The sequence below is a fragment of the Sander lucioperca genome, chromosome 13, assembly GCF_008315115.2.
Source record: "Sander lucioperca isolate FBNREF2018 chromosome 13, SLUC_FBN_1.2, whole genome shotgun sequence".
Taxonomy (NCBI): Eukaryota; Metazoa; Chordata; class Actinopteri; order Perciformes; family Percidae; genus Sander; species Sander lucioperca.
This window is the reverse complement of record NC_050185.1, coordinates 17847584-17863844: the sequence shown is the minus strand read 5'-3', so window position 1 is coordinate 17863844 and position 16261 is coordinate 17847584. Positions and strand designations below refer to the sequence as shown.

Genomic DNA, 16261 nt, shown 5'->3' with positions numbered 1-16261 from the left:
TTCATTACAAGTTAAATTCTTGCATTTTAAAATCTTACTCAAGCAAAAAACCGTAATGTAAAAATAATATACTGCAGCTGATGCATTTCATACAGCAGGGTACAGAAGAGGTTTAGAGCCACATAAAGCCAGAATTCTAAGAGAAAAGTCAGAATTCTGACTTTCATCTCAGAATGCTGACTTTAAACTCAGAACTCAATACATTTTTTCACACGTGGCCCTTATCCTCTTCCTTAACAGGGAAATACCACCCTCCAGTGATAGATGTTTGGCACTGCAACAAATTGTTTGTATAGACATCTTCACTTCAGTGAGAGGGCATGGGCTTGAACAAATATGGATTTCTCATTTTGAGTCAATATTGGAGATTTCATTCAATCATCAACTTTTAGTCGAACTAACAATCTGTTTACATAAATAGTGAACATACCTTATGTAGTTAAATAAAACACCAAAAAGCAACAGGAGAGCTAAACCTCCATCAACACAGCACAATCCTTTACATTTGTTATTTCACCTGCATTTGGATCTGCATCCAAATAAACATATGGAAAAAAATGTGGTCAACACTTATAAGAGTTTATGTCAAATAAACCACAGCCACAAGAACTTCTAGTGTTGGTCTATAGTGCCTCTAAAAAGTACTTTTTCATGTTTTATTGTTTCATGTTATTAATAACCAGAAATTAATTTGATATCAAAGTGAAGTCCAATCTATAACAGTGTATCTAAAGTAAACTAAAACGTAACCAAAATACTATAAAATACTGTATAATCAGCAATCTAAACAAAACCTTCAAAAGCCATCAAAATGCTTCAGGAGGGTTTGTACCTTATATCTACTAAGAGTGAATGTATGATAATCTGACCCTGACCTTTGACCCAATACTTCATCGGTCTGAAGGAGCTTATATCGTCCATTTGTCCATATCGTACATATCGTCCATATTGTGTGTGTATTAATGAACACAGTGTATGCACAGCTGTGTGTGTAACCCTAACACTGCATGAGACGGTATCATAGTAAAAGTGTTCCACCAGCCTGTAGCAGCTTGTATTTTCTCACCAGCACAGAGCTCATACTAAATCATCTGAGGCCTTGAATCAAACTATCAAACAAAAACACTTGTTGTTTTTCCCATTCGTTCATCCAGCTGAAGTTTGGAGACTATATAAGACAGGCCAACTCTACCACTGTACCTTGGTGAAGACGTGTAACTCGACAATGAGGGTTGTTCTTGGTTTGCTGTTGTTGCTGCTGGGTCTGTGTGGATCAGGGACTCAGGGGGAGGAGAGAGGCCTTGGCGAGGTGGGTGAGATCAGCCAGTTTCAGGAGACAGCGCCAAGAGATGATGAGACTCAAGATGCTGTATATAATTTGTTGTGCATGTTAACAATTAGCTCAAGTCCAGGATTGACCAGCTGGAGAGAGAAGATGCAGGTGATAAAGTGTGTCAGTGCACTGATGCACTTATTGTAAGTTCCAGAATAAATCTTTAAATATCTATAGATTATGGATAAGATAATTCATTTGCATTTATTGAAAAATACAAAAGAGCTCATTGTGTTAGTTAAACTGTTGAAGAAATGAATTTAACCTTTCACAAACAAATCAAACGTCCTCTGTTTTTCAGTCCAAGCCACAGAACTGAGATCTTTGGAAACTAGACTGACTGCCACCGAGAGCAAAACAAGTGACCTAGAAAAAGAGAATGCAGGTATTTCACTGACAAACATGATGGTTTAATACGTTTCATGGTTTGTTATTTTCTATGCTATTACATGGGACATATCATGAAGACTCACTTTTTAGTCCTTGTGCACATACATTAGGGTGCCTACAAGGCCACAAACTGAGAAATAAAACAACCCAGTCAGTTTTTTGTGGTCTGCCTCAGATAACATTGGATTCAAAAGCCATTCAGATTTGTCTCCCCATCCTATGTCACATGCAGGCTTATTAGAATATACCGCCCTCCTCCATCTGAGTATCTCCACCCACGGCTTGAGATCTACCTTTGCAATACAGTTATATTTAGATAGATAGTATAAGAAAAACAATGTGTTTTTTTAAAACATTAAAGGGAGCCTTTGGTATTTTTCAACATGAACCCTGTTTTCTCATGTTTTTATGCCTAATTGACTAATCGGGATAACAATTTTTGAAAAGGGTCCAGTTTAGAACGAGAGCCCCGTAGCCTGCAGCCACAAAACAGTCTGCAATATAATCCTATGGGGCAAAGGCACCTCATTAACTCCAACACAACAAACTCTTCCCAGCAATCTTCTCTCCAACTCTCACACTACGCTGTGTTACGGCAACAAGTCACCTCTCGCGAGATGTCAGTATGAGACTACTGTTTGAGTGAAACTTGTTAGCCACAGTAACAAACAGACAGGATCAAGCAAAAGGTAAAGGAAAAACGTCTTATTTTTCTGTACAGTCCTTTCCATAAAAGTTGTCAGACACTTATGATAACAATCTGAGCCTGTCCGTGGCCATAACAAGCCCTTTTAGTGGAAGTACATTGATGGTGCGTAATTGCGCCATAGGAATACATTGCAGCCCATTTTGTGGCAGCAGGCTACAGGGCTCCCGCTCAATACCGGACCAATTTCAAAAAATTGTTGTCTCCATTAGTCTCCAGTAATACCAAAGGATTTTAGTATAAATCTAAAATACAAGTATGAACCTGAACATGAGCATTATGTCTCCTTTAATAGCAGGTCAAATTTTGACCTGATGGTGGCACTAGATGAAAAGTTAAGAGATTACAAAAGTGATTGCAATTCATCCTGGAGACCATGCATGTCTGTCATCAAGACACTGTATATCATTTGTTGTCAGTGGTGGAATGTAACTAAGTACATTTACTCAAGTACTCTACTTAAGTACAAATTTGAGGTACTTGTACTGTTCTTGAGTCTTTTCTTTTCATGTCACTTTCTACTTCTACTCCACTACATTTCCGAGGGAAATATTTTACTTTTTACTCCACTACATTAATCTGACAGCTTTAGTTACTAGTTACTTTACAAATTAAGATTTTTGCACACAAAACACATGTAGTTTATAAAATATGATGTTTTATTTAGTAGTATTTTTACAGTGTGGTAGTAGTACTTTTTCTTAAGTAAAGGATCTGAATACTTCTTCCAACACTGTTTGTTGTGCATGTTAACAGTCTGCTCTGCTCTGAAATTCCCTGTCTTTGCATTAACTCCAGACTTGCAGACCAGACTGAGCAGCACTGAGACTGAACTTCTCGTTAGCAAGTCAAGAATTGAACAGCTGGAGAGAGAAAATGCGGGTGATGATTGTAACTTCTTATCCACAACACACACACACACACACACACACACACACACACACACACACACACACAATTACATTTTTAGTCCAGGTGAAGTTTAATGACATACGTTGATATTTTTTTGTGTGTTGACAGAGAAACCAAAGGTGGCCTTTTACACAGCTCTGACTGATACAGGATATGTTGGACCACACAACACAGACACCACACTGAAATACAGCAAGGTCTTCACCAACATTGGCAATGCTTACAATCCAGCTACAGGTAATGTACTGCAGGTCACATGAACATGTGTGGTCATGTACATCTACATAAATCAGTTACTGTTTTTCATTTTATACTCTTACTCTGTAGGTTTCTTCACAGCACCAGTCAAAGGGGTCTACTATCTCCAGTTCACTGTGTGTGGTAACAACAAAGCTGTTGTGGGTGTATACGTGTACAAGAACAACCAGAAGATCATGTTTAATTTAGAGTGGGAGGAAGTTAGACTTTATAAGTATTTCACTAAGTCGGTTGTCTTGGAGCTGACAGCAGGAGATACAATTCACCTGGTTCTCCCATCAACCTATTCTGTCTATGACGATGTAGATAACCACAGCACCTTCAGTGGCTCCCTTCTCTTCCCACTGTGAGGATGTTGTGAGGATGTTGTTTAGGCTGCTGTGTGATTGATTTGTTACAAACACTGTTGTTATTGGCTACACTTTACTGCATCAACAAATGTGAATCTGACTTCCCTCTTGTGTCATCCAATGAAAACAACATTCAAATAAATCAAAGACTCATTGAAGTTGTGTTTGTTATCATTGAGTGTAGGTCTTCATATAGAAACTTTACCTGAACTGCACTGATGTTCACATATTGAAACCTTTTACATTCAAATCTGGACTTTGCTGTAAAGCCTGAGTGGGTTTTTATTGATACTCTACATGAGCCATATTAACCCAAGCTGTGATGAGGGCTGGTAAATGAAAGAAGAAATCTATGTTGGTAACTAAAATGTCATCATTGGTGCAATGTCACAGACGGAAGAAAGTGGGGCAACCTTAATTCAAACAACACTTGAATTTAGTTACTTTTCACTATGCGTAACATATGTACAGTATTTTCCCAGTAAGTGAAAGATGCCTCTCCATCTACAGTAGTGCGTTCTAATGAAAGAAAAAGAAAGGGGGAAAATAATAATAAAATAAAATCAATAGTGAATAAATAGTCTTGGAGTAATTTACATTGTAAAGATTTTTGACAACAGTGTACACTGCATTTTACAAATCTAGAGGTGGGTTAACTGAGTAAACTTTTATTCCAGTACACTCCTCATTACATCCTCAAAAAAGGGACGGGCTGGATACCAAACATACAGCCAGAAATTCTGCATGTTAGTTTATTCAGACCGATCTGTTAGACTGACATTATGATAGACTGAACAGTGACGAATAATTGGTTCATTATTGCCCTTCATGAGTAAGGCTAACCTTGGTCTTGTGTAAATGGTATTTTGTCAAATGTCCAAGTGGAAGTGTTCTTTTTTTCATCAACGCATTGCTGAAGTGCTTCAATTTGCATCTTTGACCTTATTTATTTGTGCTATAAATCCTTAAATAACATCACTATACATGTTTTTTTGAGGTTTGTCATTGTAAAAAGAATATTTTTTTTATATATAATATATATTTGTTTTAGAATGGGATTTTCTAGACTAAGAGTCCAGTGTTAAGAAATGATTTTCAACCGAAACTATATTGTACCCTAGGGCAGTGGTTCCCAAACTTTTTCATGTCAAAGACCCCTAAATGGGTACAAATGACCACAAAAGATTTTTGCTTTTAGATGTTTTATTATAGAAAGTGTATGAAATCAATGACCAAAATAGTCACATTCTGTCATTGCGTTAATTAAGGATGGAATTTTATTAATAATAAACTATTCCCCTTTTTGCTGGTGACCCCTTAAGCACCCCTCGGGGTCCCCGGACCCCACTTTGTAACCACTGCCCTAGAACATGTCTTAAGTTTACATTGAAGTGACAAAAATGTTACAATTTCACATGCACCTCAAAGTTGTATCAATATTTACATTGCTATTATATATATATATATATATATACATACACACTCACCTAAAGGATTATTAGGAACACCATACTAATACCGTGTTTGACCCTATCCTATCAATATTGGCCAACATTTCTAAAGAATGCTTCCAGCACCTTGTTGAATCAATGACACAAAGAATTAAGGCAGTTCTGAAGGCAAAAGGGATCCCCCACACCATTACACCACCACCACCACCAGCAGCCTGCCCAGTGGTAACAAGGCATGACGAATGCATGACAGCCAAATTCTGACTCTACCATCTGAATGTCTCAACAGAAATCGAGACTCATCAGACCAGGCAACATTTTTCCAGTCTTCAACTGTCCAATTTTGGTGCGTTCGTGCAAATTGTAGCCTCATTTTCCTCTTTTTAATGGAGATGAGTGGTACCTGGTGGGGTCTTCTGCTGGTGTAGCCCATCCGCCTCAAGGTTGTGCGTGTTGTGTCTTCACAAATGCTTTGCTGCATACCTCAGTTGTAACGAGTGCTTATTTGAGTCAAAGTTGATCTTCTAGCAGCTTGAATCACTCGGCCCATTCTCCTCTGACCTCTAGCATCAAGCAGGCATTTTCGCCCCTTGGTACTGCAGCATACTGGAAGTTTTTCCTTTTTCAGACCATTCTTTGTAAACCCTAGAAATGGTTGTGCGTGAAAATCCCAGTAACTGAGCAGATTGTGAAATACTCAGACCAGCCCGTCTGGCACCAACAACCATGCCACGCTCAAAGTTGCCTAGATCACCTTTCTTTCCCATTCTGACATTCAGTTTGGAGTTCAGGAGATTGTCTAGACCTGGACAACACCCCTAAATGCATTGAAGCAGCTGCCATGTGATTGGTTGATTAGATAATTTCATTAATGTGAAATTTAACAGGTGTTCCTAATAATCCTTTAGGTGAGTGTATATATATATATATATATATATATATATATATATATATATATATATATATATATATATATATATATATATATATATATTAATATTACAAGTTTCATGTTTCATAGATAATAATTTTAATTAATAATTTAATCATTCTTGCCTCTTAATGTGTCAGTAAAATGCAGTAGGTTACATTACACCCCATCAAGGCCCCACAATCTTCTAATTTTCTCATTTTAATAATAGATCATTCTTAGAAATCCGAATCAGCATTTGAATATTAATTAAAATATACATATTGAGAGATAATCCGATTGCTAAAGCTAAAGGCTCCAGTTTCCCGCTACGCGCTACAGAGTCAAAGGTCAGACGTGAGCTCCTGGACGGCCCCATAGCCCCCGATGGGCTATTTGGGCCCCGCCTTCAGACAGCCACGTCTCACTTGCACCAAACAGCCGAGGAAGTGGAGAAGTTACGGAGGCTCGGTTCCTGGAGAGTTGCGTCCCCGCCACAATGCCGGCATCACGACAACCGCCCCAAAAGGAGATGCCCCACAGCCTCTGCTGCGGCTGCATCATCCCAAGGCTGCCTGGCCTCCTCCCCCGCAGCGGCAGCCTGCTCCATCTTCCCAGCAGGCTCCACAGGCCCGGAAGACTATGCGGGTGGCCCCCACCTGGTCCAACCCACCCCCCTAGCCGACCCACAAGCAGTGGCGACAGTGGCAATGACGGTGCGCGGGTAACGTTTGTCTCATCCCGGTTGAGAGCGGAAAAACAACGGCCCTTTTAAGGGCTACTCCCCTCCATCTAAAGAGCAGTTTCTCCTCAACCAAGCAGCTTTTGTTCCCATTGAGCATCGCGCTGACAACGAGACAGTCGTTGCCCACACAAGCACAAACTGGCCCGCCGCTGCGTGCGGAGCTCCACCGCTCTCTCACTATGTAGACAGTGGGAGCGAGCTATGGCTGTACCAACGGGATGTAGAGGGCCTTGACTCGGTGGCCTCTCCCGCCATACACGGCGGCGACCTCTCTCGGTCCTATCCTCACTCAACGGCAAATGATACATTGTTGGATGTGTGTTTTTTTGCTGTCTCCATCCCTCCTGCACTCGGTGGCTGTGAGGAATGCGGGTGTTCTGCAGTTATTAATCATATCAATTTTATCATTATTAAAGCACTCTCACAATCATGACATGGGCCTTACAATCAGTATTAGGCCAATTCATAATCATGACAAGTTTTTTTTATCAGAATAAAATATTATTTGATACATTGACATGTCAGTGCAAATAAGAAGAGGAATTAGTCTATGTTCTGCTTGTGCACCGTGTGTCGCAGGTGGCATTGACTACATCACTACATCGCCCTTATCTCAATAGCAACAGCTCTTACCGGCAATTTCCACTGGATGCGGAACGTCTGCGGAACGTCTCCAGAACGTCTCCAGAATGTCGACAGAGTCATTAGGTTTCCATTAAAGTCAATGTGTGTATTTCCACTGACTGCAGAACGTCTGCGTCCCTACTCTGTCCCAGCTCTGGCAGTCCGCAGCCCTCCGGAGCAGATACGCAGAGCTTCTATTTTTGCCGGAGAGCTCCGCAGCAATTCACACACGGCAGATAGTGCCAATAAACAAAATAAAAATCCGGTTAAATTTCAAAGTAAAATACACCATGCTCACGGCGGATCATATTTCCCTGCACTACACCTTGAAAACACAACACAGAGTTGTTTCCTCTCTACTCCTCTGGATGGAAACAAACTGTTGTTGGTTTTGTGGTTCTATTCTACGTGAATTCGCGAGATATTGTGGGTCCTCGTGACTACAGCTGTCAGTCATGGCCGCAGCTGCGCCGCAACAAATCCGGACCTAGTGGGTATTGACGGACGGTGGAGCATGCAGCCGTTCCGCAGACGTTCCGCATCCAGTGGAAATTGCCGGTTAGGGGGTGAAGCCTATACGAAATAGAATGATAGTTACGTTATTGTAACTCCAGATTCTATGAGTATACGCATTGCCCCCTAAGATTTGGGCCACTTGCTTCACTAACATTGGCTGAAGAAAAATGCTGATGTTGGGAGCAGAGCTACGGTTCCTCACCTGTAATATACAGTATCTGCGGACGTAATAGAGGCCCTTGCTGAGCGAAAGGGCGCGAAAGAAATCTTCACGACTGCGCATGCGCGAAGGGATAAACTAGAGGTTGATTTTTGGCATTTTTTTTACATAATCGGCATCGGCCAATATCCCAGTATATCAAGCCGATTAATAGGCAGGCGCATCTGCGGGCAGCCTAGTGTTAAAAACATGAATAGGCGACATTTTTTACATCGCACACAGACCAGCTGCCTCCAGCCCCTCCCCTCGTGAATTCTTGCGCCGTGTGTCTCACGCAGTCAGGCTCAGACGCTACCGATAGTAGTAGCATATTGCTGGTGTTCTTGCCTTGGGATTAACTGTACTAATAAAACCGTACAAAACACCGCGGCCACACCGCTGTGGAAGCTCCCCGAATGTCATTTATCAGAGTCTGGTTGTTACCCCTGTCCGTGGCAGTCTCATCCACTCCTATAACGGAGCTAACTGGAGCTAACCGCTAATGGAGCTAACCGTTAACGGAGCTAATCGTTGCTAACAGAGCCTTCAGTTCTCCGTGCCTGTATCCATTAACTGCATCTATGGACTCGAGCATGAATAAAACCCTTAATTTGATTAAATTGGCTGGACGAGTTTTAAATTACAACTAAGAGTTGTTTGAATGACAGAAATCTGCTCAGATAAGATCCTAATGAGGTCAACAGGACATCTAACAGTAGGGTCCCCAAAACACAGATAAAACACTTCAACAAATGAACAATGATCTAACAAACAAGGTGAACAAAAACTGACTTTAGATAGCCCTAGTCTTATGTGATTCAACAGGAGTTAGGAGGAAATAGTGTTGAGATTAATAATGTCACTTTCTGTGAAGCAGATTCGTATTCTCAGAAGTTTAATAAATGCTGCTAAGTGCACTAAACTTTATTTTTTCATTGAAAAGTTTATTTGACAAAGTTTATTTTCTTCTTACCTGTTTCGTTTATTTAATATATTTTTCATACATTATTTATACAATATAGGCTACAGTATGTTTTTACATTATACATTTTTAATTGAAGTATACAAGTGTAGATTGGTGAAGTGTTCAATAAACCCAATAGCAACAGCTCTTAGGTGGCTATGCCTATACTCATAGATTCTGGACTTACAATAACGTAACTATCGTCTGTGTGTGTATTAATGAACACAGTGTATGCACAGCTGTGACTGCATGAGACAGTATCATAGTAAAAGTGTTCCACCAGCCTGTAGCAGCTTGTATTTTCTCACCAGCACAGAGCTCATACTAAATCATCTGAGGCCTTGAATCAAACTATCAAACAAAAACACTTGTTGTTTTTCCCATTCGTTCAGCCAGCTGAAGTTTGGACAGGACATATAAGACAGGCCAACTCTACCACTGTACCTTGGTGAAGATGTGTAACTGGACAATGAGGGTTGTTCTTGGTTTGCTGTTGTTGCTGCTGGGTCTGTGTGGGTCAGGGGGGAGGGGGGAGGGGGGAGGCCTCGGCGAGGTGGGTGAGATCAACGAGTTTCAGGAGACAGCTCCAAGAGATGCAGGTGAGGAATCGATCGAGTTGACCACAAAGCAAACCACCCCTGACATCTGGGTAGAGGTGAGAGCGCTGAGAGACATGGTGGTGGAGCTCAAGGTGTACGTGGAGCTGCTGCAGAGAGAGAATTCTGGTAAAGACTGGTTACATTTCCTGAGTTGAGTGTTGATAATGTCCTTTAAGTGTTAGACTGGGTTGAATTGTGTAATCTTGTCAGCGACATTTACAGTACTTTCTAGTACATTTTTAGTATTACTTCAACAGATAAGATGAGGCTCAAGATGCTGTATATAATTTGTTGTGCATGTTAACAGTTTGCTCTGCTCTGAAATTCCCTGTCTTTGCATTAACTCAAGACTTGCAAACCAGACTGAGCAGCACTGAGAGGGAACTTCTTGTTAGCAAATCCAGGATTGACCAGCTGGAGAGAGAAAATGCAGGTGATAAAGTGTGTCAGTGCACTGATGCACTTATTGTGAGTTCCAGAATAAATCTTTAAATATCTATAGATTATGGATACAATTATTAATTTACATGTATTAAAAAATAAAAGAGCTCATTGTTAGTTAAACTGTTGAAGAAATTAATTTAACCTTTCACAAACAAATCAAACGTCCTCTGTTTTTCAGTCCAAGCCACAGAACTGAGATCTTTGGAAACTAGACTGACTGCCACCGAGAGCAAAACAAGTGACCTAGAAAAAAAGAATGCAGGTATTTCACTGACATACATGATGGTTTAATACGTTTCATGGTTTGTTGTTTTCTATTGTGGTGCCTTAAATAGTAATGCTGTGATGCTGTATGAAGAGGAATCCGCCGACACTGTTCTTGATTATAAAAAGGTTTATTACAAGCAAAGATGCAGCATCAATTTTACAAACTCCTGCAGAGAGCTTGGAGAACGACCAACCCAAACCTCAAAATTTGTCGCTCTGCCTTTTCTTTGTGTGAACAACGTATATATTCCATGCATACATTAACATAGGACGTGATATGTGTGAGTATATGCTTGGAACAGAAGAATGACCAATCAATGCCTGTTATCTGGCACAACTCCAAAAAAGGTCTCTTCTGTCTTGGGGGGACCTCTACTCATGTTAACAATTTCCAGATGTTCTCAGTAAATGTAGAGTAAAGTTCATAGGACTCCCTTATAACAAACCTTTAGGACAAAGTTTATAAAAAGTTATAGACTGTCAATATACCACACTATGCTATGATTACATGGGACATATTATGAAGACTCACTTTTTAGTCCTTGTGCACATACATTAGGGTGCCTACAAGGCCACAAACTGAGAAATAAGACAACCCAGTCAGTTTTTTGTGGTCTGCCTCAGATAACATTGGATTCAAAAGCCATTCAGATTTGTCTCCCCATCCTATGTCACATGCAGGCTTATTAGAATATACCGCCCTCCTCCATCTGAGTATCTCCACCCACGGCTTGAGATCTACCTTTGCAATACAGTTATATTTAGATAGACAGTATAAGAAAAACAATGTGTTTTTTAAAACATTAAAGGGAACCTTTGGTATTTTTCAACACGGACCCTGTTTTCTCATGTTTTTGTGCCAAGTTGACTAATCGGGATAACAATTTTTGAAAAGGGTCCAGTTTAGAACGAGAGCCCCGTAGCCTGCAGCCACAAAACAGTCTGCAATATAATCCTATGGGGCAAAGGCGCCTCATTAACTCCAACACAACAAACTCTTCCCGGCAATCTTCTCTCCAACTTTCACACTACGCTGTGTTACGGCAACAAGTCACCTCTCGCAATATTTCAGTATGAGACTACTGTTTGAGTGAGACTTGTTAGCCACAGTAACAAACAGACAGGATCAAGCAAAGGGTAAATGGTAAACGTAAACGTCTTATTTTTCTGTACAGTCCTTTCCATAGAAGTTGTCAGACATAATCTGAGCCTGTCTGTGGCCATAACAAGCCCTTTAAGTGGAAGTACATTGATGGTGCGTAATTGACCCTTCGCTAAGCCCCGCCCTCCTTAGTTACTGTTGCTACGCCTGACAAGCTTTCGTGCCTGGCACGTCTATTACAGTATGTATGCACCGGTGTCAGACATTCCCAAGGAGATAATTTGTAATTTTTGGCGAACAGGTGAAATATCTGAGAGAGCAAGACAAGAGGGACTGCAGTATGCATTTGAGGGATATATCCACGACATAATATGCAACCGATTAGAGAATAATTTCATCAAAATTGAAGCTAAAGCCTATAGGTCCCAGCACGAGCAGCAGCCGCCTCATACGCTGACCATTCAAATGGTAAACACAGAAATTGAGGAACAGCTATGTTCATGCACAGCAGGGTAAGTGAAATTTGAAAATAATCTAATAATTATAAATCAAACAGTTTATCCATAAATCTTGTGGAATAAACACAAGACATTAGCCTGACCACTTTGCAATGATAACATTCTCCTGCTTATATTTTTAGCGATTAACAAAATGCTGAAATATATTTTAAAGTATGTCAGTGAGCCTCCGTCTTGCCTTTAATCATCTTATTTTACGTTCAAATATATGCATTATGAACAAAGAACAGTCATTATTATTTCCAAGCAATGCTGTGCTGAGTTGGCTAGCTAGCTAACATTAGCGTGTTCTTACCATGGAGCAAACGTAGGTGTTTTTGTTAATCCTGTCGACATTTAGTTGTGAATGGGGCTCCCACACTGCATGACGTAAATGTGACGTGAGCAACCTGTCTGAAAGTTGTACGTCTTCTGGTAGCTGTGCCAAGAGAAATCTCAATCATTCCGAATCTTGCAGAGACGGAGAGCGTAGGTATATGTAAGGAGATAACATAGGCACAGGCTAATTATTGCTAACTAAAATGCTAGCTAACATTAGTAATTACACTTAAACAGCTGATGTGAGTCGAAACTGCCTGTGAGCTTCTCCTGTACTATATAGTAATTCCTCTACTATGCGACAGTAAGTCCCGTGGTTATGACACAATCATTAGCCTATTTTTACAAAAATGTAATGGAGCCTTTTATACATTGTCATGTTTCTTTAGAAATAAACAATGGACAAATAGAGTCTTTAAACGCTTCAGATGTAAAGTTATTCGCTGTCAAAGTGGCGCCAAAATGAATGGCAGTCAATGGAATGCTAACGGGGGGTGATCGCTTTGTAGCATTAAAATGGCGCCATAGGAGGTACGCGTTGTGAGGAGAAGCTTACCCCCTTGAATGTAACAACGTTTCGGCATGTTTCCCTCGCTCGAAAGCTTGACAGACCTCCCGCGCCTAGTTACGGTTGCTAAGCCACGATTGGCCTGTGGTGGTTTTCGGGTGTGGCTTAGCGAAGGGTCAATTGCCCCATAGGAATACATTGCTGCCCATTTCGTGGGAGCAGGCTACAGGGCTCTCGCTCAATACCGGACCAATTTCAAAAAATATTTTCTCCATTAGTCTCCAGTAATACCAAAGGATTTTAATAGAAATCTAAAAGACAAATATGAACCTGAACGTGAGCATTATGTCTCCTTTAATAGCAGGTCAAATTTTGACCTGATGGTGGCACTAGATGAAAAGTTAAGAGATTACAAAAGTGATTGCAATTCATCCTGGAAACCATGAATGTCTGTCATCAAGACACTGTATATCATTTGTTGTCAGTGGTGGAATGTAACTAAGTACATTTACTCAAGTACTCTACTTAAGCACAAATTTGAGGTACTTGTACTGTTCTTGAGTCTTTTCTTTTCATGCCACTTTCTACTTCTACTTCACTACATTTCAGAGGGAAATATTGTTACTTTACAAATTAAGATGTTTGCAGAAAAAACACATAAAATATGATGTTTTATTTTAAATTAAACTACCCAACAATATATCGGTCTACAAGTCCGTCTTAAATGATTATCGGATTAAACACTTAGTTGACTGACAGAACTATTTTGATCATTTACAGTTTCTAAAATGTAAGGATTTTTCTACATTAAGTACTTTTAATACTTTAGGTACATTGCCTGGTGGTACTTGCATACTTTTACTTAAGTAACATTTTCAATGCAGGACTTTACTTGTAACAGAGTATTTTTACAGTGTGGTAGTAGTACTTTTTCTTAAGTAAAGGATCTGAATACTTCTTCCACCACTGTTTGTTGTGCATGTTAACAGTCTGCTCTGCTCTGAAATTCCCTGTCTTTGCATTAACTCCAGACTTGCAGACCAGACTGAGCAGCACTGAGACTGAACTTCTCGTTAGCAAGTCAAGAATTGAACAGCTGGAGAGAGAAAATGCGGGTGATGATTGTAACTTTTTATCCACAACACACACACACACACACACACACACACACATACACACACACACACACACACACACACACACACACACACACACACACACACATTACATTTTTAGTCCAGGTGAAGTTTAATGACATACGTTGATATTTTTTTGTGTGTTGACAGAGAAACCAAAGGTGGCCTTTTACACAGCTCTGACTGATACAGGATATGTTGGACCACACAACACAGACACCACACTGAAATACAGCAAGGTCTTCACCAACATTGGCAATGCTTACAATCCAGCTACAGGTAATGTACTGCAGGTCACATGAACATGTGTGGTCATGTACATCTACATAAATCAGTTACTGTTTTTCATTTTATACTCTTACTCTGTAGGTTTCTTCACAGCACCAGTCAAAGGGGTCTACTATCTCCAGTTCACTGTGTGTGGTAATCACACAGGTCTTATGGGTGTATTTGTGTTCAAGAACAACCAGAAGATCATGTTTAATGTGGAGTGGAAGGAAGATAAACTTTATAAGTATTTCACTAAGTCGGTTGTCTTGGAGCTGATAGCAGGAGATACAATTCACCTGGTTCTCCCATCAACCTATTCTGTCTATGACGATGTAGATAACCACAGCACCTTCAGTGGCTCCCTTCTCTTCCCACTGTGAGGATGTTGTGAGGATGTTGTTTAGGCTGCTGTGTGATTGATTTGTTACAAACACTGTTGTTATTGGCTACACTTTACTGCATCAACAAATGTGAATCTGACTTCCCTCTTGTGTCATCCAATGAAAACAACATTCAAATAAATCAAAGACTCATTGAAGTTGTGTTTGTTATCATTGAGTGTAGGTCTTCATATAGAAACTTTACCTGAACTGCACTGATGTTCACATATTGAAACCTTTTACATTCAAATCTGGACTTTGCTGTAAAGCCTGAGTGGGTTTTTATTGATACTCTACATGAGCCATATTAACCCAAGCTGTGATGAGGGCTGGTAAATGAAAGAAGAAATCTATGTTGGTAACTAAAATGTCATCATTGGTGCAATGTCACAGACGGAAGAAAGTGGGGCAACCTTAATTCAAACAACACTTTTCCTACCTGAGTAAATGTATTTAGTTACTTTCCACTATGCGTAACATATGTACAGTATTTTCCCAGTAAGTGAAAGGTGCTTCTCCATCTACAGTAGTGCATTCTAATGAAAAGAAAAAGAAAGGGGGAAAAATACAAGAAAGTAGACAGTAATAATAAAATAAAATAAATAGATTGAAAAGATAAATACATGTCCACTTTTAATATATGATTAATGATATGATCTTGATATGAGATATATGATATGATTTTAGTACATGGACTGTCCAACACATTGTAGAAACATTGAATGGAAATGACTGACTTCCTCCTTGCCTTAGTTCCTCCCTACTTTGTTTGTTTTTATCGTGTGTAAAAAAAAAAAGAAATAAAGATGAAATGAGGTCCAGTAATAAAAAAAAATAAACTTTCCCCATTACAGAATCCCTTTAGCGGCCTTTGCTGCATAAGTAGCAATGATGGATCCGCACGGATGAGATTATGATTACACACAAAAAAGGATTTTCTAAGAAGTAAAGAAGAGTGAGGGAGATAAGTGGATGAGGGAGAGGGTTTCCCTCACAGGGACTCATCACAGTGTGATGTCCAGCAGCCACAGGAATATCAGATTGGGGAGAATGAGTATCATTCAGAGAGTTCATTTTCCCTGGAGATGGCTTTCCTACCTCTATGGAAACCCTGAGACAGTTTCTCCCATCTGTTTTAGCTGTAATCTGTCCCATGGCATTTGGCACACAGATTAGAGTAATAGGAGAGAAGGGGCAGCGCCACATTTAGAGACTGTGAATTGCATTCTAGGCAGCGCTGACTGGAGAGGAAGGGCTTTAAAGACATAAAGAAGTGAAATCACGTCCTACATGGAGAGAAAGAGAGAACAGGCCTTTGAAAGGGTTTTGCTGTGAAGGCATTTAAAGTAGTGAAATAATTG

The 16261-nt window shown here is 40.0% G+C and overlaps 1 protein-coding gene across 5 annotated transcripts; it reads left to right on the top strand.

Moving 5' to 3' along the window:
* Positions 1–1015: 1015 nt before the first annotated feature.
* Positions 1016–15058, top strand: LOC116037055 (complement C1q-like protein 2). Of its 5 annotated transcripts, XM_031280814.2 has the most exons (9): positions 1026–1309; positions 1402–1441; positions 1635–1718; positions 3228–3256; positions 10357–10390; positions 10580–10663; positions 14146–14229; positions 14401–14529; positions 14620–15058. In XM_031280814.2, the coding sequence occupies exons 1-9, from the start codon at positions 1226–1228 to the stop codon at positions 14898–14900; spliced, it is 849 nt and encodes a 282-aa protein (XP_031136674.1). In that variant the 5' UTR covers positions 1026–1225; the 3' UTR covers positions 14901–15058. The 5 variants fall into 5 exon arrangements, with proteins under 5 accessions (XP_031136678.1, XP_031136674.1, XP_031136677.1 ...); XM_031280818.2 differs by lacking the exons at positions 10357–10390; positions 10580–10663; positions 14146–14229; positions 14401–14529; positions 14620–15058 and adding exons at positions 3450–3578; positions 3669–4107 and having other exon boundaries at positions 1016–1309; positions 3228–3311; XM_031280811.2 differs by lacking the exons at positions 1026–1309; positions 1402–1441; positions 1635–1718; positions 3228–3256 and adding an exon at positions 9795–10083 and having other exon boundaries at positions 10307–10390.
* The last annotated feature ends 1203 nt before the right edge of the window (positions 15059–16261 follow it).